Source organism: Lemur catta, chromosome X (genome assembly GCF_020740605.2).
Source record: "Lemur catta isolate mLemCat1 chromosome X, mLemCat1.pri, whole genome shotgun sequence".
In the NCBI taxonomy this organism is placed as follows: Eukaryota; Metazoa; Chordata; class Mammalia; order Primates; family Lemuridae; genus Lemur; species Lemur catta.
Window position 1 is genome coordinate 24,291,353 of NC_059155.1, and position 25,061 is coordinate 24,316,413.

General features: G+C 34.8%; 1 protein-coding gene across 4 annotated transcripts in view; it reads left to right on the top strand.

Moving 5' to 3' along the window:
- STAG2 (stromal antigen 2) overlaps positions 1-25,061 on the top strand; it is a 125,399-nt gene that overhangs the window by 43,545 nt on the left and 56,793 nt on the right. For all 4 annotated transcript variants that reach the window (XM_045538455.1, XM_045538458.1, XM_045538457.1 and 1 more), the window contains 4 exons: positions 7,159-7,302; positions 10,855-10,933; positions 15,840-16,004; positions 22,803-22,899. In XM_045538455.1, the coding sequence (XP_045394411.1) occupies positions 7,259-7,302; positions 10,855-10,933; positions 15,840-16,004; positions 22,803-22,899 (385 nt within the window). In that variant the 5' untranslated portion in view covers positions 7,159-7,258. The remainder of the gene's footprint in view (positions 1-7,158; positions 7,303-10,854; positions 10,934-15,839; positions 16,005-22,802; positions 22,900-25,061) is intronic.

The following is a 25,061-nucleotide window of genomic DNA, read 5'->3' on the forward strand; positions in this document are numbered from 1 at the left end:
GCCTTGATATCTGCCATTGCTTGAAATTTGCCAATGAGCCAATGATGCCCAGTGTGAAATGGTATTGATGATAATAACGTTGTGCTTATATCATGTGGTATAACATTTATGAGTGTTAACATAATGAATTTAGCTCTTTGTTGTAAATTTTATTTTTAGATCTAGATGTTCATTTGTACCAGCTAATTGGGTCTCACCTTAAATGTTGATAGCCACTACGCCCAGTTGTACATACCTATTGTGATGTCTTACCATTTAGGGACATATAGGGAGTTATGTTAATGGGAGATATATAGATATAAAACTAAGTCAATACATAAAGCTAAACGTCAAGTTATTATTCAGATGTAAGTGAGATATGAAGAGTGGGCATTGACAACACTTTTAAAAATTATTAGCTGTTTTTTTTTTTTTTTTTTGAGACAGAGTCTTGCTCTGTTGCCCAGGCTAGCGTGCCATGGCATCAGCCTAGCTCACAGCAACCTCAAACTCCTTGGCTCAAGTGATCCTCCTGCCTCAGCCTCCCGAGTAGCTGGGACTACAGGCATGTGCCACCATGCCCAGCTGATTTCTTTTATTTATATATATATATATATATATTTAGCTGTCCAGATCATTTCTATTTTAGTAGAGGCGGGGTCTCGCTCTTGCTCAGGCTGGTCTCAAACTCCTGACCTCAAGCGATCCTCCCGCCTCGGCCTCCCCGAGTACTAGGATTACAGGTGTGAGCCACCGCGCCCGGCCTTAGCTGTTGTTTTGATGTTTATTTAGAATAGAGCCAGATGATGTCTAGTCAACTGCAGCTTATTAAAGCAGCATGGAGAATTAGCAGATGTGGAATTTGAGAGCAGGTATGTATCCAGTATGTTAGTAGCTATCATATGGTATCCAGTGTCAAGCAGCAGCCAGTGCCAGTATAGTCAGACTGATGAGAGGAGGACAATATTTGTGGCATTCGGGTTAGGGCAACTCAAGAGACAGATTCTATCCTGGAATTGAGTGATAGACGTGGAACAGCAAGAACATGTTAGACACAGGGTATGATTTTTGGGTGATTTAGGCACAAGTGACAACTGAGTAAAGTTGGTAGAGTACTAGGTCTGCAGGAATAAGGCAGAAGCCTTTTCTTCTACACCCGCACCCTCCCCACACTGGTTAGTATTTATTTGTTGCTAAGTTCACAAGTGCATGCTAGTTTTTTTTTTTTTACAGAAATTAGAACTGATGGTCAAGAACTAGGACAGGCTGAATATGTAGTTTGGGCCAGGTGATCCCAATTTTGGTGAGGGCTTGAGTCATATTTTGAAAGTGTTGGGGAATGTTGGTAGACAAGGAAACTAAGAAGATTGCTGAACACCTCCTATCATACATTTAAAAATAGGAGGGGAACAGGTGGATGTTTCCAGTTATGTCTGGCTTTAGTTTCTGGCAGTGTATAGTGATGCTGTATCTGTAGACTGCCCCAGCTTGCTCCTTCCCCTCTTCCTGAAAGTAAAAGTTATTTTTGAAGTGTTTTAGCCTTAGGCATGTTCAATTTGTCTACTTGGTTATTTTAGAAGGGCCCTTTACTTTTGGCCTCTCTCCCTTTTTTAAAGTTTCTGAGTTCAAATGTGATCCTATCCTACAGTTAGTTAGAAAAAGTAGACAGGGTCATTAATTTTCTTATATATGCGGATTTCTTCCAGGCGCACCCTCTCTAGGTTACCTATTCCTGCACTAGAGCAGGACTACCATTAGGGATTCTTTAGGACTTCATCTAGGTTTGTGGAAGAGAAAATATATTTGCAAATGATATATGTTGTAGCTGTAGTATGAGTGTTATCAAAAAACTTTAAGGTTAAGATTTTACTACAGGTCTGAGTACAAATGATCATTGCTTGATTTGTTATTCTTTTCACCATGTCATTTACTCAGAAGACTTAACACAAATTAGGAATATTAAAAGAGGGAAGAAAAATATCTTTTGGGAAAGGAGAATTTTTTTAAAGGTTATTAATCATCAAAGGGGCAGTAGGGTTTTTTTTTCCCCCTCTTTTTGAAGGTAGGTATTTATATCTAAATTTTGGGTGAGCTGTTCATTTCTTACACTGTGGACTAAAGTTGCCATGTATCATTTGACATTGAAAGGATACTCACTTTCCTGTTTTAATCAAATGTACTATTGCAGCAACTAGTTTACCTTTTAGCAATCACAGCCTTAGACTAAATGACAGACTTGTCTGCTGTCTCCTGAAAAAGTACATAGGCCAATAAAAGGAACATACCCTTGGGTCCTGCTGTCAGGAGTCTGTAAGAACAAAGTTTCTGTTCCCTGCTAATCTTGAGTGGGCAAACATAATGAAGACAATTTTGTTATAGAACTCAGTTTTTGTACATGTTTAAGTTTATAAGGTTATGAACATGAAGTATGAATAAATTTTAACAAACAGCATAGTTTTGAGTTTTATATTATAATTCCTTAGGTAGTTCAGATTTTAATAGAGTACATTAAAAACTAACCCCCCCATAATTTACTTTTTTTGTTAATGGTAAGATCATAAATTAAAATTTTAAAGCTCATCCACATTTTCACCACCCTGGTATGTTAACTGATTCCTTTGTTTTTTTCATTGTTAATATTACATCCAAATGTATGGTTTTTAACATATCATACTTTACCCACATTGGTACACAGTTATAAATAGTTTCATTGCATGAATGTTATATTAGTTACATCGATGTACTGTCTCTTAATCCATGATTGGGCATTTGGGTAATTCCTATTCTTCAGTATTTGTGTTATGATGATGGTAGCATTTTAGAAGGGTGTAGACATTTCCTGGATGTGATCCTTTATTGGTGGAAGTATGTGGTCCTTTTGGGAGGAGTGTGAAGATAGGGGAATCGCATGTGGTGTGTGAATGTGCCAGTTTTTAGTAGTTGAATATTTCTACATTTTTAGTGAGAGAATTAATAGGCCAGCTACTTAAGTGCCACCCCTGCCCGTACTCTTCAATAGCATACGGATTCTGAGGAATCTTATTAGTGATGGCTTTGCAGCTTTTTATTTTTTGTCTTGAGACCACTTGAGATTGAGTTAAAAGACCTTTAAAATAATCATTCTTTTAGCAAAAAGCGAAAAAGATTACCTTAAGATTTTTAAACAATATCAAAGGAAGATATCAGGATGTTTTATGTGTGCTTTTTTGGGGGGGGGAGTAATTTTAATGAATTTAGCAAGTCATTTTTCAGAGTTAAGGATGCAAACATTTCCCATATCAGTTGAGACAAAAAAACACAAAAGATGCAAACATAATCATAATTTTTGCATATTTGTGTCAATATGCTATAGTAATAGGTATCTGATGGGTGTTTAGAAGTAGAAGAAAAAATTTTTTCTTACTGAATTTAATTTGTAATTTAAACTTTGAGCAACAGGCCATAGACACCTACTACTTATATAATAACTTGAAAAGTTATGGTGATTTTCAGCTTTTATATATGTTTTTATCAAAACTAATGCTCCTAAGAGTGTTTATTTGAATGTAGTGTTTAAAATTAAAAATATATGATGACCTATTACTTTTTAGTCCAATACTTATAAGTGAATGGTAGCATACTGTACATGTGAACCTAAGGAAATGGTTTTATTTATTTATTTGTTTTTTGACCAGGCTGGAGTGCAGTGGTGCTAACTTGTAGCTTTCTGCAACCTAGTCCGCCTAGGGTCAAGTGATCCTCTTTCCTTAACCTCCCCAGTAGCTAGGACTACTGGTGTGTGCCACTAGGCCAGGCTAATTTTAAATTTTTTTGTAGAGAAATCTCGCTATGTTGCCCAGGCTAGTCTCTAATTCCTGGCCTCAAGGAATCCTTCCACCTGAGCATCCCAAAGTGCTGGGATTATAGGCATGAGCCACCATGCCCAGCCTGGTTTTACTTCAATGTGTGTTATTCATCCTGTCTACAAATGTGATTGCTCAATTTTCAGTAAGGAGAAGCAGAAGCTAGTTGTTGTTACGTAAGTTTTTTTCCCAAAAGGAAAATAGTGATTGAGACTTATTTTTATGTTTTATCTTCCAAAGCTGTTGGAATGTTAACTCTTACAGTAGTTACAGAGAATTGGTACATGTGAGAGACCTCAAAGTTTTCCTTGACACTAGGTAATAGCTCCACCTTGTGATCTTTGAGGATATTTTTTAAAAAGTTAATAACCTACAGTAGTCCAGTTATGGTGTGGTAAGTTTGATTTTTAAACTCTTATTTGAGCATAACATAATTTTTGTAGTTTTGAGTTTCCCAATTTAGGTCAAATGGTATTAAGCACATTTGAAAATGATGTGAAATTTTTAATTCAAGTCTTTGGGGGAAGCAAACTGTATATATATGCAGCTGTAGATATTTAAAATAAAAATGTAAATATTCTTAGCTCTTCATATAGATTAAAGTTTATATTCTTTAAAAAAAAACAATGCAAACTTATCCTTTGTGTTCTTTCCCTTTTAAGTTACAAACCAACTTTACAGTTTTTGTTGAGCTATGATAAACTGTTTTGATGGCAAATCAGTTGTTTAGAGAATGATCAAAATAGCAAAAGCCCAGATACATGGAATTAGCATTCTTACGTTTAATAATATTAGGTGGCTATAAGAGGTAGGTGCCTTCTAGTAGAAATAAATGTTTTCACGTTTCTCGTATAGGTAGTAAGGGCAAGGATCTTTGCTCTCCTGTTTATTACAGTATTCCCTTTGGCCAGCATTGTGTTTGGCACATGGTAGGTACTTTTACCTGGATGGATTTTAAAAAACAAATATTTAGCTGGGGTAGGGAATTGACCAGTTCAATAATTTTTTCTAAGTCTGTCAGACCATGACACAATATTTTTTTCTTTTAAAAATATAGGCAAAATCTTTCATTTGGTTTCAAATTACCAAGTACATGTTAGTATAGCCTATCCTGTGCAAGATAATTTGACCTGGTAAGACTTCTTTCTTTTTTACACTAGAAATTAATTTTGTGCTATTCACAGTAATGTGGTATATCACACAGTATTTTGTTTAGTGCTCCTTGCTTTTCAGAGCTGATGCATTTTTTATGTTCCTCACCTGTGATTCCTTAGGAGACTACATTTATGAAATATCTTTAAAGTTTGTGTAAAAACTATATTTGGCCGGGCACAGTGGCTCATGCCTGTAATCCTAGCACTCTGGGAGGCCAAGGCGGGTGGATCGCTCAAGGTCAGGAGTTTGAGACCAGCCTGAGCAAGAGCGAGACCCCGTCTCTACTAAAAAAATAGAAAGAAATTATCTGGCCAACTAAAATATATATAGCAAAAATTAGCCGGGCATGGTGGCGCATGCCTGTAGTCTCAGCTACCCGGGAGGCTGAGGCAGTAGGATCGCTGAAGCCCAGGAGTTTGAGGTTGCTGTGAGCTAGGCTGATGCCACGGCACTCACTCTAGCACCGGCAACAAAGCGAGACTCTGTCTAAAAAAAAAAAAAAAAAAGTTTGTGTAAAAACTATATTGAAAGAAAGCAGTAAGTTTGGTGTTTATAAAATGCTCAGAGAGGCAGACAGACAGACATGGCAAGGATCACATGGCCAGTTTATTTCCATCTTGCCATTTAGATGACCTGAACTGTTGGTTAGAATTTATTAGAACTGCGCCTCTCGAATTCCCTTTAAAAAAATAAAATAGTTTTCTTTTAAAAAACAGTTTTCTTTCTAAAATAAATTAGCATTTTAAGAGGTAAAGGCATATCCTACATATGATAACAAGCCTCAAAACTCTGGTGTACTACTTGGACAATTCCTTGTGTTAACTATGAATAAAGCCAGACTAACAATTATTGGTCTTGGAGGGGAACAGTCCTGGTACAGTGACTTAGGGCCTTCTCCTTTGAAGACCATATTAGCATTTATATCTAAAGATTTTGCAATCTGAGTGTTTTTCAGAAGAAAGATAAACTCAATGGTATATATAATTCTTGATTATTCATGGTTATTTTGTGGATTATTCATTCTTGTTTCTCTTGTTGCCTTACTTATATATTTTTGTGAACAAAAACTAATATTTTACTTTAGCTTTACTAGAGTCAGCTAGGAAATGCAGTATTCTGAACTTCTGTATGTTAAATATTAGTAGCCATTTATGATCTGTTTTAGAGATTTAAGTTAATAGAAAACCTGAGCTGTTTCTTTTGTGATGTCTACTTCATTGGAAGAGATCATTAGGAGTTTGTAAATATGATATATCTGAGCATTTATAATTTATTTAATATGTTTGTTCTTACCTACTTTTTCATTAGGTGGCCACCAAGTACTAAATTTACTTGGAAATAAAAGAAAAAACAACAGAAAGAAAATTTTAACAGAAAAGTACACAGAAGACTAAGAGCTTCAGACCTTAGCTTTAGCCTGTTTTCTCCTCGTTATACACTGGTCATTTGCTTTTAGATCATTCTCTCATTTAGGAAATGCATCTTTGACCTTCAAAACTAGAAATAATGCCCTTTCTGTGGCCAGACATGTACTTACTTTGGTCACAAATGGCATTCATCTGTTGTCCATACGATATTATTGGTGTTTAAATTGATTGTAAGTTCCTTGAGGGAGGAATAGATAAAATCTAATGTTTTTTTTTCCCTTCTCTTTTCAACACAGTGTGGTATTATCATGAAGTGGTTGTTTAATGTCAGGCTTTGGAATGTATGTTTCCTCTAGGGTAGAAGAACCTGTTTTTTAAAGTGTTTTAAAATTATATCTTAGGTTTTTTATTAGCTCCTTTTAACTGTATCTGTACACCATCAGCAAAAAGCTGTAAATCTTCAGGCATCTTGTATTATGGTTTAACATTGTCACAGGGATTGCAGGACCAGTGAAAGAGTCCCATCTTGTTCCTATTTAGGATGTATTAATGTATATACATGGAGCTAGGCTAGAGAATCATAAAAATTTTAAAAATAATAGTTATACAAGCTTCCTTTTTCCTGTGTGTCATTATTACTATGGGGCTGCAAGAGTTGTAACAAATCCATATCTAGAAAAAGCAGTCAATGCAGGGGAGCAAAATCCTTGTTTACCAAAACATATCAGCGGGGAATTTAGCTTTTGGGTATGGATGTCTCTTCCTAATATTTTTGGTGTGTTTGTAATAAATATGTTATTTTCTCCTTTTTTAAGGGGTTATCTGTCTTAGAATAAAGAAGCAAACCATCATTTTACCCACGTAAATATATGAATATATTTCTGACATTGAGGTGTTCCAGAAGATGATAAAGAAATGATAGCAGCTCCAGAAATACCAACTGATTTTAATCTACTACAGTAAGTAAATTATATTATGATAATTTTTAATATCCCTTTTCCCCACAAAATGGGAAATATATTACCTTGAGTTAGGTTTATTTCTGTTTGGCCGGGCACGGTGGCTCACGTCTGTAATCCTAGCACTCTGGGAGGCTGAGGCAGGAGGATCCCTTGAAGTTAGGAGTTTAAGACCACCCTGAGCAAGAGCAAGACCCCGCCTCTACCAAAAATAGAAAAAAATTAGCCAGGTGTGGTGGTGGGCACCTGTAGTCCCATCTACTCTGGGGGCTGAGGCAGGAGGATCGCTTGAGCCCAGGAGTTCGAGGTTGCAATGAGCTATGATGATGCCATTGTACTCTACCCGGGGTGTTGGAGTAAGACTCTCAAAAATTTTTTTTTTACTTCTGCTTAAGAAGATCTAATATTTGCCGTAGCATTTATACTTTGAAACAGTTTATATCAATGCTCATTGGCCTCTGTAATAGTAATTATTCCCTACTTCTTTGGTGTTATGTTTTAAATTTATTTTTTAATTTATATACTGCACAAATTATTTTTTGTGTGTAGTTCTGAGTCCGTACATTATTTTGCAAAAGCAACTGCTTTGAAGGGAGCATCATGAGATTCTTAGAAAATTAAGTTTTCTCATTAGTGAGCAATATATACCATGCAGTACTATTTAGGATTTAAAGTCAGGTTTTTGTTATAAAATCAAATGATAATAGACTAAAAACAAATCTAGGAGAGCAGAACATGCAGCCCATAATTTTTGCAAAAACAGATTACATGCATATTGATCGATAAAGTGATTTCAACATAGATATCATCTTTACCCCTTTCTTAAAAGCTACCTATACTCACTAGTCAACTTTTATTCCAATTACTCCTTGGATTTTGATGTAAGAAAGATTTTGAACTACCATATGTAACAGTGACATTCATATTAAGCTATAGTTTCATGAGGTGCCTCAGTGAAAAGTGAACTTTAAACTGCCTGTGAATCCCTTTAACTTTATTTTACACACACACAACACAAATGGTACACTCCCACCCACCCACCGAACATTATATTTCCATGAGACTTGATTTGACAAGAGAGTTTCGTTGCTACAAATTTTGAAAACACTGGATAGACCCCATTGTACATAATGGCAGCCAGTATTTGCTTTTGATGTTATGCAGATTTTCATATTTTTAGTAATTTTGTTACCTTTAGTGGAGATTTGGTAGAATCTATTGGGGTCAGCGATATTAAGGTTCCTCCCAAACAGTATCTTTAATGGGATTTTATGTATTCCAAGTCTTTAATTTCTTTGTCAAAGTTATTTATTACCTTTGTTAAAAATAACTAAGTTTCTGCTGTATACAGGAACGTTAGATTCTGCAAAGAATTAAGTTAGATACTTCTGCCACCTTTATGAACTCATAGTTTAAAGATACAAAGAGAAGATTATGAAATTTCTTAAATACATTAAGATTATAGACAATTAAAAAGGTTTGTATTATCAACTAGACTGTTGACTAATAGAATATCTTGAATAATTAGGGCTTGAAATAAGATAACAGATAAAAGGAAATTGATATGGAGGTAGAGTAGACCTAGCATTTGATTGGGTATGTCAGGGGCAGGGACAGTAAAGAGGAGTGGAAGATTTGGTCATGTGATTGATGATTCATGATGCTTCAAGCCACTAAATGGTTAACATAGTATGCTCCATAAGCGTATATGTTATTTCACCTAGGATATAGGATATTTTTTTTGGTGGTGGTGGTTTTGATCTTATAAACACATGAAAGCATTGAAGAAAGACAGGAGAATGTTTCCTCTCTGGGGATATTTTAGACTCTCATCCTGATTACTCACTTTAGCTTTCTTGAGAAGGTTTTTCAGTTAGTAATCGTACCTCTACTAGCTCATTCTTTTAGTTGGGATAGCCTGGAGATTAGGATTAAAAGTGTAATTGAGCCTTTGATTACTCTGTGGCCATTGGAGTGTTGCAAAGACTAGTGATTGTTCACAGATTTATAGCAGTTACTGAGCTCTCTAAGAGAGCTGGTGTCCCACACATCTTGGGAAGAAAGAAATATTATTTTGTACACCAAGATATTTAAAAACATTTTCAGTTTTTTTCAAGGCCATGTAGGAATGTGAGAAGAATATTGATAATAACAATCTTAAGATGTAATAGACATGAGTTTCAGGGTTAATATTATAGTAGTCATTCAGTTTTTGGTGCATTAACTCTGGGTAATAGTATTTTATTACAGGCCCTTTCCTCTCAACATTTTAGGACATAGTTAGGATTGCCACCATCTTCAATACATTGTTTAAATTACTTTGTAGGTAAGTGCTCTAAACAGTATTTTTTTTTCCTGCTAGCAACTTAACCATTACTTTAGATTTATGAAGTATTCCTGTCTCACAGTCTGTGCTACCTCATAGCCTCTGGACAGCTGGTTATTATAGCAATAAAAATGGAAATAGAAGAAATCTAGATTGAAAAGACTAACTTTATAAAGATAGCCTTTTTGATGTTAGTTATTTTAAGCAAAACAGGTACTAGGTTTACACATTTAGGATGGTAAAACCTTTATGAATGTGGCTCAATTCTAAAATTTATTGTGACCCAAATACCAATGTAAGTATGCCTTGCCTTAAACATATAAATGAGGGTATTTAGATAGACCCTTGTTTACACATATAGAAAGCATCACACATGTTTATTTTAAAGCAGTCTGCTTCCATGTGTGTGAGAAAATCCAGATTATACAAAGTGGTTCCACCCCTCATGTAAAACAAGGGACAGTTTTTTTAGGACTATAGTTTCATATGTGGGAGATTGAAGAGACTTTTAAAGATTTCATACTTTCTTGCATATAAATTATTTATAGATGAGAAGATTGCGAGGTTGTTACTTGTACAAGATCAGAGTTACTTAGTACCAGAACTGGTTCTCCTGACTATAGCTCACTAGCACTTTACTTCATAAAGCATTTTGATCACTTAGCACACTTCCCTACTGTATTTCAAATGATTTAAAGTAGTTTATAAAAATGTTTTATGTATACCCTTTCAGAAATACATATTTTGTAGAGTGCTCAAACCTAGATTTATAAATATTTTTTGAATGAGGTAGGAGAAATCAGAGGGTCTATAATATTGCTAAAATTCCTTGATTAGGTTCATTCAGTGCCTAGTGTTAAAATACAGTTTTCCCTCAGCACTGTGGTCTGGAAACCAGAAAATGAAACCAGTCATTAGAACACCACAGTCCGTCCCTAGGGTTAAATTTTGAGAGCCACTGGTTTATTTTTCATGCTTTGATTAAAAGCGAACAAAATAAAAAAATGTTTAGGTATTTATATTTTAGAGGGTTTTTTTGTAGTTGGTAAAGTAATCTTGTATGTTTGGTAATGTGCTGTAGTATCATGTTTTGGGAAAGCATCTTAATTATTTTAATTATAATATGGAGTTTTGTAATGAGTTAACCAAGCCTTTCTTTTAGAAAATATGCCAAAACTTAGAAACTCCATCTACGTTTCTAATTATTGCTTATCTTCTTGTCACAGGGAGTCAGAGACACATTTTTCTTCTGACACAGATTTTGAAGACATTGAAGGAAAAAACCAAAAGCAAGGCAAAGGAAAAGTACGTATCAAATATGTGACTTTATTTTGGCTTTTAAGATAGTGTGCATGCACATGTGTGTGTGTATAGTTATCTCAGATGAGATAAATACATACATTTAGGTATGTCTCAGATGTTATCTTTTAAAAATGGCTTTTGGGGGGGGTGATTGGTGTGGTAAGCCTTCTGAATAAATGTGGTCCTTTTGTCTTCTAGACCAAATAGCTTCTGATTATCTATTTCCAATGCTGTAAAGTTGGAATTAATAATAATAATACATTATTGTTTCCAGTATTTTATTTTGTAAAGCACAGTATGGTAAGCAAAATGTGATATCCTATTGTTTTTATTTTTATTTTCCCATGAGTAAAATATAAAGCAAAGAAATATATAAAATTTTTTATTCTAAAGCACTCTAAAAATGTAACCTACAACTAGTTTTGTGTCTAATCAGTTACAATGGATAATCATTTTACTCTTTATAAGTATGTTAAGGATTAAAACTGACAAAGTTCTGAATCAGTAGAATGCAAGTATGAGGATGAGTGGGTAGCCTAAGGGCTATGGATAACTTGGTGAATGGTTAAATCATTTTGCTGTTTTGAAAAGTACGTTTGAAAAAATAAATAAATAAATAAAATAAAAATTGGATTTATATTTTCTCATGACCCATACTTACTTTGAAAAAGACTAAACAATACAGAAATTTACATTGAACAAAGTGAAATTTTTCCATAATCCTATTACTCAGAGGTAATTTATTCTTTAAATATTTTTATGAATATTTATATAATACATACACCTATACATAAACATGCATACAGAATTTTACTTAAATGGAATCATAGTATGCACATTGATGATTGTGCTTCAAAAATTCGGTGGTATGTTGTCAAGAACTTCCCTATCAGTGAATGTAAAACTCTTTGCAATTTTTATTATTCTATTCTATTCTATTCTATTCTATTCTATTCTATTCTATTCTATTTATTTATTTATTTATTTATTTATTTATTTTTTGAGAAGAAGTCTCTCTATATTGCCCAGGCTGAAGTAAAGTGGCTATTCACAGGTGCAGTCATAACACAATACACTATGACCTCGAACTCCCCCCCCCTTTTTATTGAGATAAGAGTCTCGCTCTGTCACCCTGGCTAGAGAGCAGTGGCATCATCATAGCTCACTGCAACCTCAAACTCCTGGGCTCAGCTGATCCTCCTGCCTCAGCCTCCCAAGTAGCTGGGACTACAGGTGGGCGTCACAATGCCAGGCTAATTTTTTTCTATTTTTTGTAGAGAATGGGGTCTTGCTCTTGCTCAGGCTGGTCTCAAACTCCTGAGCTCAAGTGATCCTCCCAACTCAGCCTTCCAGAGTGCTAGGATTACAGGCGTGAGCCACCTCGCCCAGCCAGCCTCCAACTCCTAAGCTCAGGAGATTCTCCTGCCTCAGCCTCCTGAGTAGCTGGGACTATAGGCATGGTGCCACCACATTGACATCTGTATAATTTTTAGTGGTGGCATAATATCACATTTTATGTATGGAACATAATTTATTTAACTGCTCCTGGAATTTTTTTAGAGTGCTTGTAACTCATGTCTTAATTTTATATGCTTTTTTAGTTCCTTATAAAGACATTTTGAGAGAGGAGTATGAACAGAAATATTGTAACTATTCACAGATAGCTTTAATTCTAGTGGGCTGTTCATCAGAAAATCACTTTTTCTTTAATCTACTTTTGCCTTTAATTTACAATTTTGGGCAAGGTCCCTGGTTGCACCTGAATAGAGGACTTGCTGAAGTTTTTGTGCCACAGTTTAGTTAAGTTTATATAGCCACTGCTGTGGGTGAGGTGTTAGGAGATAGATCAAGGATTTGTTAGTATAATAAGAGCAACTGCATTTTGACACCATACTATGTATGTTCCATGGACTGTGCTAATAATTTTATATATATTAATCTAAATATTTGAACAACTTTGTGGTTTAGAAAACTTCTTTATTTTATAGATAGGAAACTGAGGTCCAGAGAATCCCAGTGATTAAAGAATTTGAGCCCAGGTCTGTGCCCTTAACCCATTATTACTATACTACCTCTGAAAGTTTATTTATTTATTTTTTTGAGACAGGCTCTCTCTCTGTTGCTGGTGATAGAGTACAGTGGCATCATCATAGCTCACTGCATCCTCAGACTGCCAGGCTCAAGTGATTCTCCTCCTTCAAGAGATCCTTCTGCCTTAGCCTCCAAGTAGCTGGGGCTACAGGTGTGCACCACCATACCTGGCTACGCTTTTCTGTTTTTTGTAGAAATGGGAATCTCACTATGTTGCTCAGGCTGGTCTCAAACTCCTGGCCTCTAGTGATTCTCCCACCTTGCACTCTGGGAGGCCACACACCTCCCAGCTACCACACCTGGCCGCAAGAGTCTTTTTTTAGATTTTTTTTTCTGTCCAAGATTGTACACAGGTTAGCATGTTTACTTCTGTACTTGTATTATCACTCCTTGCACATTTCTTTTCCTCTGACACAGCATACCCGCTGAGCCATTTTAATTGTGCTAATTAGTTTTTCATACCGACAGGGACTGTTGAGGCATTTAATAGATAAATTACAAATATATAGCTTCATGTTAATTACATTAACATTTTATATTTTTCTGGTGTATTCTTTGTAATTGATCTTTTCTTTCACCCTTATCTCCGAAATTCCTTTTACTAGGGACAAAAGCTTTTCATTCTACAATTAGGAATTAATGAATTAGGTTCACAAAGACTGAATCTCATTTACAAAATATAATAGCCCCTCTTATCCTTGGGGATATATACCAAGAACCCTGAACTTGTATATACTATGTTTTTTCAATCTGATAACCAAGGTGGCTACTAAGTAACTAACTGGCGCATGGATATGCTGGACAAAGGGATGATTTATGTCCCAGGCGGGACAAAGTGGGATGGTGAGAGATTTCATTGCACTACTCATGAATTGTTTATTTTTGGAATTTTCCTTCTAATATTTTTGGACCTTGGCTAAATTAGGTATAACTGAAACTGAGGAAAGCAAAACTCAAGGGAGGACTACTGTAATGTAAATTGAATATATCTTTCAGGTGTTCGGAAGCAGTTTGAAGTAACTGTTAAGCATAGGGTGGTTTTAGACTCTTGAAGGAGGAAGGGACCCTCTGTGAAATAAAGTGCAGACACATGTAGTGGAAATAAATTTGTAGATGTGGCTGTAGATCAGGGGTCTGCAAACCACAGTTTGTTTTTGTACTGCCCACATCCTAAGAACCGTTTTTTTTTTTTTTTACATTTTTAAAGGATTGTAAATATAAGAATTTGTGGCTGGGTGCAATGGCTCATGCCTGTAATCCTTTGGGAGGCCAAGGGGGGTTCACTTGAGGCCAGGAGTTTAAGACTAGCCTGAGCAACACAGCGAGCTCTGATTTCCACACAAAATAAAAAAAATTAGCTAGGCGTGGTGGCGCATGCCTGTAGTCCCAGCTACTTGGGAGGCTGAGGTAGGAGGGTCTCTTGAGCCCAGGAGTTTGAGGTTGCTGTGAGCTATGATGATGCCACTGCACTCTAGCCTGGGCAACAGTGATACCCTGTCTCAAAAAAAAAAAATGAATATGCAACAGAGATGGTATGTGGCCCACAAAGCCTAAAATATTTATTACCCAGTACTTCATAGAATGTTTGCTGACCCTTGCTTTCTAGATCATAGAAATATGTAAGTCTACAAGAAACCTTAGAAATCATCAAATCCAGGGATTGGAAAATTTTTCTATGAAGATTGTAATCCAACCCTAGCATTTTAGAAATGAGGACTCTGAGTTAGGGAATGACCTTTTTTTCTTCAACAAGGCATAAAAGCTGTGGGAGACATTTTATAACTGAGGCATGTAGGGAACCTTTTCAGTAATTTTTTTTGAGGCCCCCATCCCCAATACAGCTTTTTTATATGAGGCTTTATTTCAATAGTGTTCATTGATTTAATTTTTATGATAAATAAGTATTGGAGGGAGGAGATAGGACAAGAATGAGATTGATAAAACTGTTCATACTGTTCAGAATTCCTTGTTCAGAGCACTACAATGATTTATAAGACAATAAAAATAAAGTCAAAATGTTGAACTAAGTATAAGTTACTTATTTGATAGAGAGTTTTGTTATTCTTACTGCCTATTCCACAATGTACCTTAAAGCAGCATAAGAGAGTATTTTAAAGGTTAGAGACAGCCACCCTGATTTACTGCACTCTTGGGATTTTTCTTATTATACTTCAGAGGGATGTTTGCAGTGGTTTTCAAACTTTGTTGATATGTTGAAGGTTTTTAATGTGATTTCACATTACTTTTCAAAATTGATTCAAATCTGGGTTTTGTGTCGGTGTTCAATTTGGTCTTTCTAACAAATTTAGATTTAAGTATGATTTATTGAGCTCCTCTTCATGTATTTTCTCATTTTACATTGATAACAGTTGCAGATATTTTTCTGACCTTATTATGTGCTGGGTATGTTACTAAGTACTTAGGTTTTCGTTGTGTCAGCAAACCCATGGGGTAGGCACAGTTTTATCCCCACTAGAAAAAACATCTCTGAAGCCCAGTGTGGTTAAGTAATTTGTCTAAAATCACTCAGCTCATAGGAATAGCAATTTGAACCTGTGCAGTCTATCTGTAGAAATTTTGCTTCTAACTATTAATATAATGTTATGTGAGATATGGTAGTATAAATGAAAAAAATTGACACCACAAAGAGCCTGTTGTAACTGTATCATTTTGTTATGATATATGCAGATGGCCTTCTCCTTTAGTTTAAGTTTAAGCATCTTTTAATTATGTTCCCTATCAGCTGCTTCTGCAGTAGCTTTGTTTTGAAATCTTAAGGATGGTGGTATAACTTAACCAACTTTTTTTTTTTATGCAGACTTGTAAAAAAGGCAAAAAGGGCCCAGGAGAAAAGGGCAAAGGTGGAAATGGAGGAGGAAAACCTCCTTCTGGTCCAAACCGAATGAATGGTCATCACCAACAGAATGGAGTGGAAAACATGATGTTGTTTGAAGTTGTTAAAATGGGCAAGAGTGCTATGCAGGTAATATTTATGGTGTTCTTCTCGGTTTATTTGTACATTTAAAACTTTAGTGAGTTATATAAAGTATAGCCCTGATTTTTCTTATTGCATTTAAAAAATATACTATTTACTAGAAAGAAAAACAACCACCTCTGAAAACTTTAGGGATCTGTCTATTCAGACATAAGACCTTTAAGCTGTGTCTTGAGTAATTTTCTGCTACATTATTATTTTTTAATGGCATAAAATAAGACATTATTTGGTCAGAAAATAAGATGATGTAAATCTTGGCTTTGAGCTTTCAATTTCCCCTGAATTTATATAGCTGGCATTAAAATATGAAGTGTTCTGCCCGTATAGAATTCTTGATTGAGTCACCTAATATAATCACTGTCCACTTTAGTGAATTAAGTTATTTTGATCTCTGTTGTTATTACAAATGTTATTGTTTGTGCATGTTTCTTAGATGAGTAAAAATTTGGAGGCATATCCTTGTCTAATAAAGTTTTTATTTATAAAAGCTATAGGGAATAATTTTTCTTCATAGAATTGACTTTAATCAATGACAGGTTCACATAGATGGTTTTCTGAGAATTAGCCACTTAGGCTTTTTGTTATTAATAAAATCTGAAATGCAAAACTTGTTAACAAATCTAGAATTGTCTAAATACGTATGGTTTTATAAACAAAATTTAAAATATCAATTGAGACTAATAAATAGAAATTTTACGTGTAAAATGTAAAAATACTTAAGTTGAGCTTTTACCAGTTTTACAGAATAGAGAACTTAATAGGCACAAATTCATTTTCAGCATTCTAATTCACCTTCATTTATCCATTTGTTAAAGTTTGCTTTTATGTAGTTGTGATTAGGATGTGGACTCTTTCTTGCTTAATGTTTTAAGTGATTGTCTTGAATATACATTTGGCTTTTAAAAAATAATGTCTTATTATTATTACTGTGCTATGGTTTAGTAATTCCCTAATTTTAAAAATTAATTTTCTCTCTCCAGTTCCCAATTTGGGTTAATGTTATCAAAGGGATAAATTATCTAAGTTATATTATATTTCATTTCATTAGTTTCCTTTTTATTTATTTTTAAAAATTTTAGATTTTTGTGTTTTTTTGAAACTAGATCTCAGCTCTGTCACCCAGAGTTCGAGTGCAGTGGTGTGATCACAGCTCACTGCAACCTCCAAATCCCAGCCTCAAGTGATCTTCCTTCCTCAGCCTCCCAAGTACCTGAGACTACAGGCATGCACTACCTTACCGGTATAACTAAAAATTTTTTTTGTAGAGATGAGGTCTCGCTATATTGCCCAGGCTGGTCTTGAACTCCCAGCCTCAAGTGATTGTCCTACCTCGGCCTCTGGGAGTGCTGGCATATTATGAGCACGATCCACTAAGCCCACCTTCTTTTAATTTTTATACTTCACATTTCCTCTGTAATATTTTGTTCTAATTAGTTAAATGCATTAATTTTTTTTTCTGATATCCTTCATTTTTAACATCAGTGTCTTAGTCCATTTGGGCTGTTATTTTTAAAATAACAAACTGATAGCTCATAAACAACAGAAATTTATTTCTCAACAATTCAGGAGCCTGGGAAGTCCAAAATTGAGGTGCCTACAAATTCAGTGTCTGGTGAGAGCCTGCTTTCTGGTTTATAGATGGCACACTCTCACTGTGTCCTCACATAGTAAAAGGGGCAAGGCAGCTCTCTGGGACCTCCTATAGAAGGGCACTAATCCTATTTATGAGTACATTGCCCTCATGACCTAATCACTTCCTAAAGGCTATACTTCCCAATACTATCACGTTGCTGATTAGAGTTCAACATAGGAAGTTTCAGGTAACAGCCATTCAGCCCATAGCCATCAGATATCTCAGCTTATAGCCACAGCTAATTAGGCTATTCTATTTTTGTCTAGTCTGCAGGGTTTTTGTTTAACTTTTTGGCTCATCAAAAATTTTAAATAGAATATGATGGTTTAGCTAGCTTTATATTTAATTCTTTTATTTATGTTAAAAAATGAACATTTTCCTTATTTTTGTGTTGTTTATGGTTTGTCATATATTAAGATTGTACCTCTATGCCATCTGTTTTTCTGTTTCCGAATGTATTTTCCCCCTGAAAGAGAATGTCTACAGTATCTCCATTGATTTCCGTCAATCTTCTTGCCATTTCCAGTTTGTTATGTGTATTCCCATTTGTTACCTTTCTAAAACCAAACTTGATTGAGGAAATCCCCTCTTTAGAAACTTCCAAGGGTTCTTTTTTTATCTAAAAGTTCTAGCCCAGATTTCCTTATGGCATGCTTTCTATTTTCTAGCCATAGTATGTACTGTGCGCCCAGGCTGGCCTTTTTGTTTTTCTTGTTGTCTGGAATAGTTTTCTTTTCCTCCCTTTCATATCAAATAGTACTGAGTGAATCAAACCTCACTCTTCTGAAAAGCAGTCTCAGACACTATCTCCTTCTCCTTTCCCATGTGTTTCTTGCTCTTAGCATATTGTATTATTATTACATATATGTCTGACTTAGATTCTCAATTCCTTGATGAAGGATCATGTATTCTTTTTTTTTTACATGCCCAGGATATACCTATCTTAATAATTATAAATGAGAGTCAATAAATAAAAGACTGGCTATTGGTTTAAAAATAGTTCTTGGGTGTGATGGTGCACACCTGTAGTCTCAGCTACTTGGGAGGCTTAGGCAGGAGGATTGCTTGAACCAGGATTTCGAAGCCAGCCTGGGCAACATAGCAAGACCTAACCAATCTCTTAAAAAAAAGAATGAAAAGGGGGGCATAACCACAAATAAACTAGACATTTAAAAAAATAATTCTTACATTTTAAGAAAGGAGAAAATATGCATACACCCCCTAATTATAATAGATGTTGAATTTTCTTGAATAAATTCTCAGCATACTGTTTGATGATTAAAAATTCTAAACATATTTCAATATGATAGCTTACATTATTGTAGAAGACTTGTATTCTTCTGCAATAAAATACAGTGTAGACTGTACTTGATCTTCATGAATTACTTTTTAATGTTATATGGTAGTCTCTTTGTAAGATTTCATTACATATTTTTGTGTCTTTATTGATGAGTAGCCATTTTTCCAGTTATCTATTGATGCATAACAAACCACCCCAAACTTATGATGTGAAACAATTACCATTTTATTATGTTTAATGATTCCGTGGGTCTGGAATTCAGACAGAACTAAGTAGGGATGACTTATCTCTGCTCCACAATGACCGGGGCTTTAGCTGGAGCTGCTTGGATGCCTGGTGCTAACACAGTTAGGGACCATAATCATCTGGAATCTTCTTTACTCATGTTTGCTGCCTAGTCTGCAGTAACTCAAAGGCTGGGCTGAGCCAGAACTATTACCTGGAGTACCTACAAATGGCCTTTCTGTGTGGCTTGGTCTCCTTACAGTGTGGCTTCTGAGTTGAGAGAAAATGTCCTGAGAGGTAGTGTCCAGTTAGCTAGTGCTCCAAGAGACTAATGCAGATGCTGCATGGCCATCTATGACCCAATTTTGGAAGCATCACTGTGCTCTGTTCTAGAGAAGGAGACATAGACCTTACCTCTTACTGGGAAGCAATGTGAAAAAATTGGGGGCCATTTTTAAAAATCATCACAGTCCCTTGACATATTCTCTTGCTATTTATTGCCCATATCATATTTGGGAAAAATCTTAAACATGTTTCTTTTATAAACTATGTTGGTTAACATAAATAAGATGTAAAATACAGAAAAGGATTCAAATGTAGCAATTAAGTAAAGTTTTAGAATAATTCCAGTTAGTCTATTTGAGCCAGGTAATTTTTAGATACTATTTCCTTAATTTTTCCTTATTGTGTAATCATATTATCCTTTTTGTATGTTAAATTCTACATGTTTTAGTCATTGTCTGTACCTAAGTTCCATATTTAGTGCTTGCAAACATTATCCCCTTCTGACCTTTTGTTTTTTACATTAGCTGTTACTTATCCTTCAGAGTTTATTGATTTGCTTTATTGAAAAATTGTTTTTTAATCAGTTTTGTGGTTGCCACTTCTGCCTCCAAAGGAATATAATAACTACTTTTAGTTTTTAGTTCTGTCCTATCTTTCAAAAAATAACTCTGGAAATACATATCATATATTATAAAATTCACTCTTTACAAGTGTAAATTCAGTGTTTTTTTTAGTATATTCACAAAGTTATACAGTCACCATCACAATCTAATTTTAGTCTCTTGTCTTTTGAGATGGGGTCTCACTGTTTTCAGGCTGATGTCGAACCCCTGAGCTGAAGCTATCCTCCTGCCTTGGCCTCCCAGAAAGCTAGGATTACAGGCGTGAGCCAGCACGCCTGGCCAACACAATCTAATTTTAGAATATTTTCAATATCCCAGAAAGAAACCTCATGCCCTTTAGCACTCGTGTCCCCATCCCCAGCTCTAGGTCACCACTGATCTACTTTATATAACCTTGCCTATTGTAGATATTTCATATAAATGGAATCATATAGTATGTGGTTATTTATGAGTGATTTCTTTGACTTAGCATAGTATTATCAAGGTTCATCCATGTTGGATTGTATTATAACTTTATTTCTTTTTATTGTCAAAGAATAGTCTGTTGTATGGATATACCACATTTTTTTGTCTGTTCATCTCTTGATACACATTTGGGTTTCTGCTTTTTGGCTATTGTGAATAATGAATGCTGTTTTGAATATTCTTATAAGCTTTTGGTTTGACATACATTTTCATTTCCCTTGGGTGATGTATACGTGGGAGTTGAATTACAGTGTGGTAACTCTATATTTAACCTTTTGAGGAGTTGCCAAACTGTTTTCCCAAAGTGGCTGCACCATTTTTTATATTCCCACCAGCAGTGTTTGAGCATTCTAATTTCTCCACAACTTTGCCAATGCTTGTTGTCTGTTTTTTTTATGATAGTCATCCTAGTGGGTGTGAAGTCATATTTCATTGTGGTTTTGATTTGCATTTTCTTAATGGCTAATGACTTTTAGCATCTTTTCATGTGCTTCTCGGCTATTTGTATATCTTCTTTATTGAACTGTTTATTCTGATCCATTCCCCATATTTTTAATTGGGTTGTTGGGGTTCTTTTTTAAAAATTACTGAGTTGTAAGAGTTTTTATTTATTCTGGGCACAAATCCCTTATCAGATGTGATATGCTAATATTTTATCCCATTTTGTGGGTTGTGTTTTCACTTTCTTGATGAAATGCTTTGAAGTACAAAAGGCTTTAATTTTTAATAAGTTGAATTCATTTTTTATTTTGTTACTTGTGCTTTTGGACAAGCAACTAGCAAGGATTTGCCAAATATACCAGGTTACAAAGGTATACTTCTGTTTTCCGCTAAGAGTTTTATAATTTTAGCTTTTACATTTTGATGTTTGATCCATTTGAGTTAAGTATTATGTGTATGGTGTGAGGTAGACTCCAACTTTATTCTTTTCCATGAGGATATCCAGTTGTCCCAGTACCATTTTTTTTGTAAAGACTCTTCTTTCCCCATTGAATTGTCTTGGCATTCTTGATGAAAACAAACAACCATCAATATAAGGGTTTATTTTTGGACCCTCAATTTTATTCCATTGATTTACATGTCTGTTCTTAATGCCAGTAATACATTGTCTTGATTACTATAGCTTTGTAGTAGGTTCTGAAATCATGAAGTTTGAGTCTTTCAACTTTTTTTTCAAGATTGATTTCGCTATTCGGGGTCCCTTGTATTACCATAAGAATTTTAGGATCAGCTTTTTAATTTCTGTGAAGAATCCAGCTCAGATTTTGATAGGGCTTGCTCTGAATGTGTAGATTAATTCAGGAGTATTGGTGTCTAACAATATTAAGCCTCCAGATCCATGAACTGTCTTACTTTTTTTGATCTTTATTTAGACTTTGTTTTGCCTTTCTTATTAATATGGGACTATTGTTGCTGACTGTTGAACAAAATTCTGTTATTTTGTTCTGTATTTCCTCATTAACCTGGTCATTCACTTAAAATTTTAAAAAATTTTTATTACATTGCAGTGTTATATAATATTTCAGCCAATGAGAGACATGAATGTGGCTTTTAATATTTTCTAGGATGTGTTTAATGTCACTAAGAAATAATAAGTAATTATGCTTCATAGAATTGAGTTCTATAGTTTTCAGATTCATTTTATTTTATATTATATTATTTTATTTTTTTATTTATTTTATTTTATTTTATTTATTTTATTTTTTTGAGACAGAGTCTCGCTCTGTTGCCTGGGCTAGAGTGCCGTGGCGTCAAGCTCACAGCAACCTCAAACTCCTGGGCTTAAGCAATCCTCCTGCCTCAGCCTCCCGAGTAGCTGGGACTACAGGCATGCGCCACCATGCCCAGCTAATTTTTTTTCTATATATATTTTTAGCTGTCCACATCATTTTCTTTCTATTTTTAGTAGAGACGGGGTCTCGCTCTTGCTTAGGATGGTCTCGAACTCCTGACCTTGAGTGATCTCCCCGCCTCGGCCTCCCAGAGTGCTAGGATTACAGGTGTGAGCCACCACGTCTGGCCCAGATTCCTTTTAATGGAAAATAAATAGGTTCTTATTTTGCGCTATCAGGCAGTTGAATTTGATTCTTTTTTCTTGTTAAAATTATAATTTAAATTTTAATATATAAGTGCATATATTAATTTAAAGCAATGTGATACTATATAATGTTAATTTTTATGACTTTTATCAGATTTAATTGATTCTGAGAACATTAGAAAAAGCTAATGATTTTATTTTTTTCCCTCTGCTGTAGTCGGTGGTAGATGACTGGATAGAATCATACAAGCATGACCGAGATATAGCACTCCTTGACCTTATCAACTTTTTTATTCAGTGTTCAGGCTGTAAAGGTAAGATATGTTTATTTTGGAAGCAGAATATCTCAAATAGTCACTTCTTTCTTTGTTCCATCTAAAGAGATGTTAACACTTTACATGGAAAATAATGCCAAGGTATTGAATTATTTGCACTATATCTATGCAAAATGTATAAGGAAAAAAGAGCAAAGAACAAAGTAAGAGAATGAGAGTCTGTTGACAAAGATGTATTCATATGTGAAAGTTATCTAAAAACGTAGTAGTTTATAATTGCTATGTTACTTTTATTAGATATATTTCCTACTTTCAGCATCTGATTTTAAGAACAAAGAAATGGATTAAGAAGGGATGAGGAAGATAATGAAGATATACAGGTTCAAATGGCAGGGAATTGTAAAGTGTAGGGAATTAAAAAGTGCCATGAATAACAGTAAGTAGGTAAGTAAGTAAGTTAAGGAAGGTATTAATGAAATTGCCAGTTCTTCTAAAAGGTAGAGAAATTTTACATTGGGTAGCGGGGTGTTAGATTCTTTACAAATAGAAGATCGAGTACAGAACAACTGAATAGGTGCCAGAAGTAATTTGATGGGTTGAAATTTTAAGTTTTATCTTCAGTCTTCCCTTTTATAGTATAGTTCCATCGGGTTGAGTTTCTTAATTAGGCTTCTGAATTGTAGTCTTAAAACAAGGCCACAAAGAATTTTTCCTGTATTAGATTCATTCCTTTTCTGGCATTAATTTGTTTATAAAAGAAGAGCTTGCTGATTCAACGTTTGGATGTACCTTGTCACAAAGCAGATTGTCAAGATTTCTAAAAATTTAAGGTGTTGAAAACTTAAATTGTCACATATATTTGAACATTGCCATTATATTTGGAATCAAGCAATCTCCGTAAAGGGGAATTTACCTTATAATCAAGGTCATTAGGTACTTATGAACAGGAAACTATTTTGATAGAATTAAATTTTTCCTGTGAACTCAGGTTGGTTGTTATGAGCATCAGTTATTCTATTGTAATACAGTGATGATTTTGGGGGCTCTTGAAGCATGCAGGGATGTTTGCCCCTACATTGAATGGCTCCAGACTGCTCCATTTGATTTTGCCACCAATGGTGTTTCCTCTTTTTTTCCAGCTGTCACTTTTCAATTTACCAGGTTTTAGCAGTCTTGCTTCATGTCTCCCACATTTTTAAGGCAGTGGGTTCTGGCCTAATGTTCTAATGGTGGCTTCACACCTGCCTCAGGAATTAAATGAATAGAGTTTGTGACAGCTACTTTCTTTTCTGCTCTGATATCATTTTCTGCTCATTTTTGTCTCAGGTTGTCATGTGGTTTATGAGAAGGGGAGGAGTTTTAGAAATGGGGCATTGTCAAAATGTATACAGTATGTTTGCTATGAGATTTATTTATATGTAAATGTTTATTTCATAGAAATTGTTTCAGAGATTGAGTTACTTTTGCTTCGTTAGCATTGCTAAGTATACTGTATCTGAGTACAAAGTATGGGAAGGTTTTGAAGAGATATACGTGATTCTAGATTAAAAGCAAAAGCCCTTCAAAAGGTTTTTCAGAGTGTGTTTCTTGAGCCAGAGAAATAGTGCTTCCTTCTGAATTTGTCAATTTTTTAAAACAATTATTTGTTTCTTTAAGGTTGTGGTAAGTAAGGGCTCTTCCAGGGCACCGTTAAATATTGATCTCACCTAGGGGAGGCAGCATGATTTAGGTGAATAATTTCAGAGAAATTTTTTGTTTTTGGAGAAATTATTTAATTTCTCTTAGCGTTAGTTTCCTCATCTATGAAGCAGGGATTGTACAGCTATGTGTACACACACACACAAATGTATACATATACAAAATATAGCTCTGGTCAGTTGAAAATTTATATTAGTTATATCTAATTCTTATCTATAAATCTCATCTTCCTGTACCAAGACATTCTTCTTTTAGATGTTACTATATGTATGATATTCATAGTGATTAGACTGGTAAGCAAATAAGTAATCCAGCAATAAAAATACAGTTTTTTTAAGAGTCCATTTTTTACATTTATTCTTTCTTCTCCCTCCCTCCCCCAGCCTTTTTGGTAAATATGATGCCCCATCCGTGAAAGTTCATGTACATCTTTTTCCTGCATTGTCTCCTAACATAACTTTTTTCTAGAAATTCCTTTTCTGATGTCTGATCTCCACCTGCCT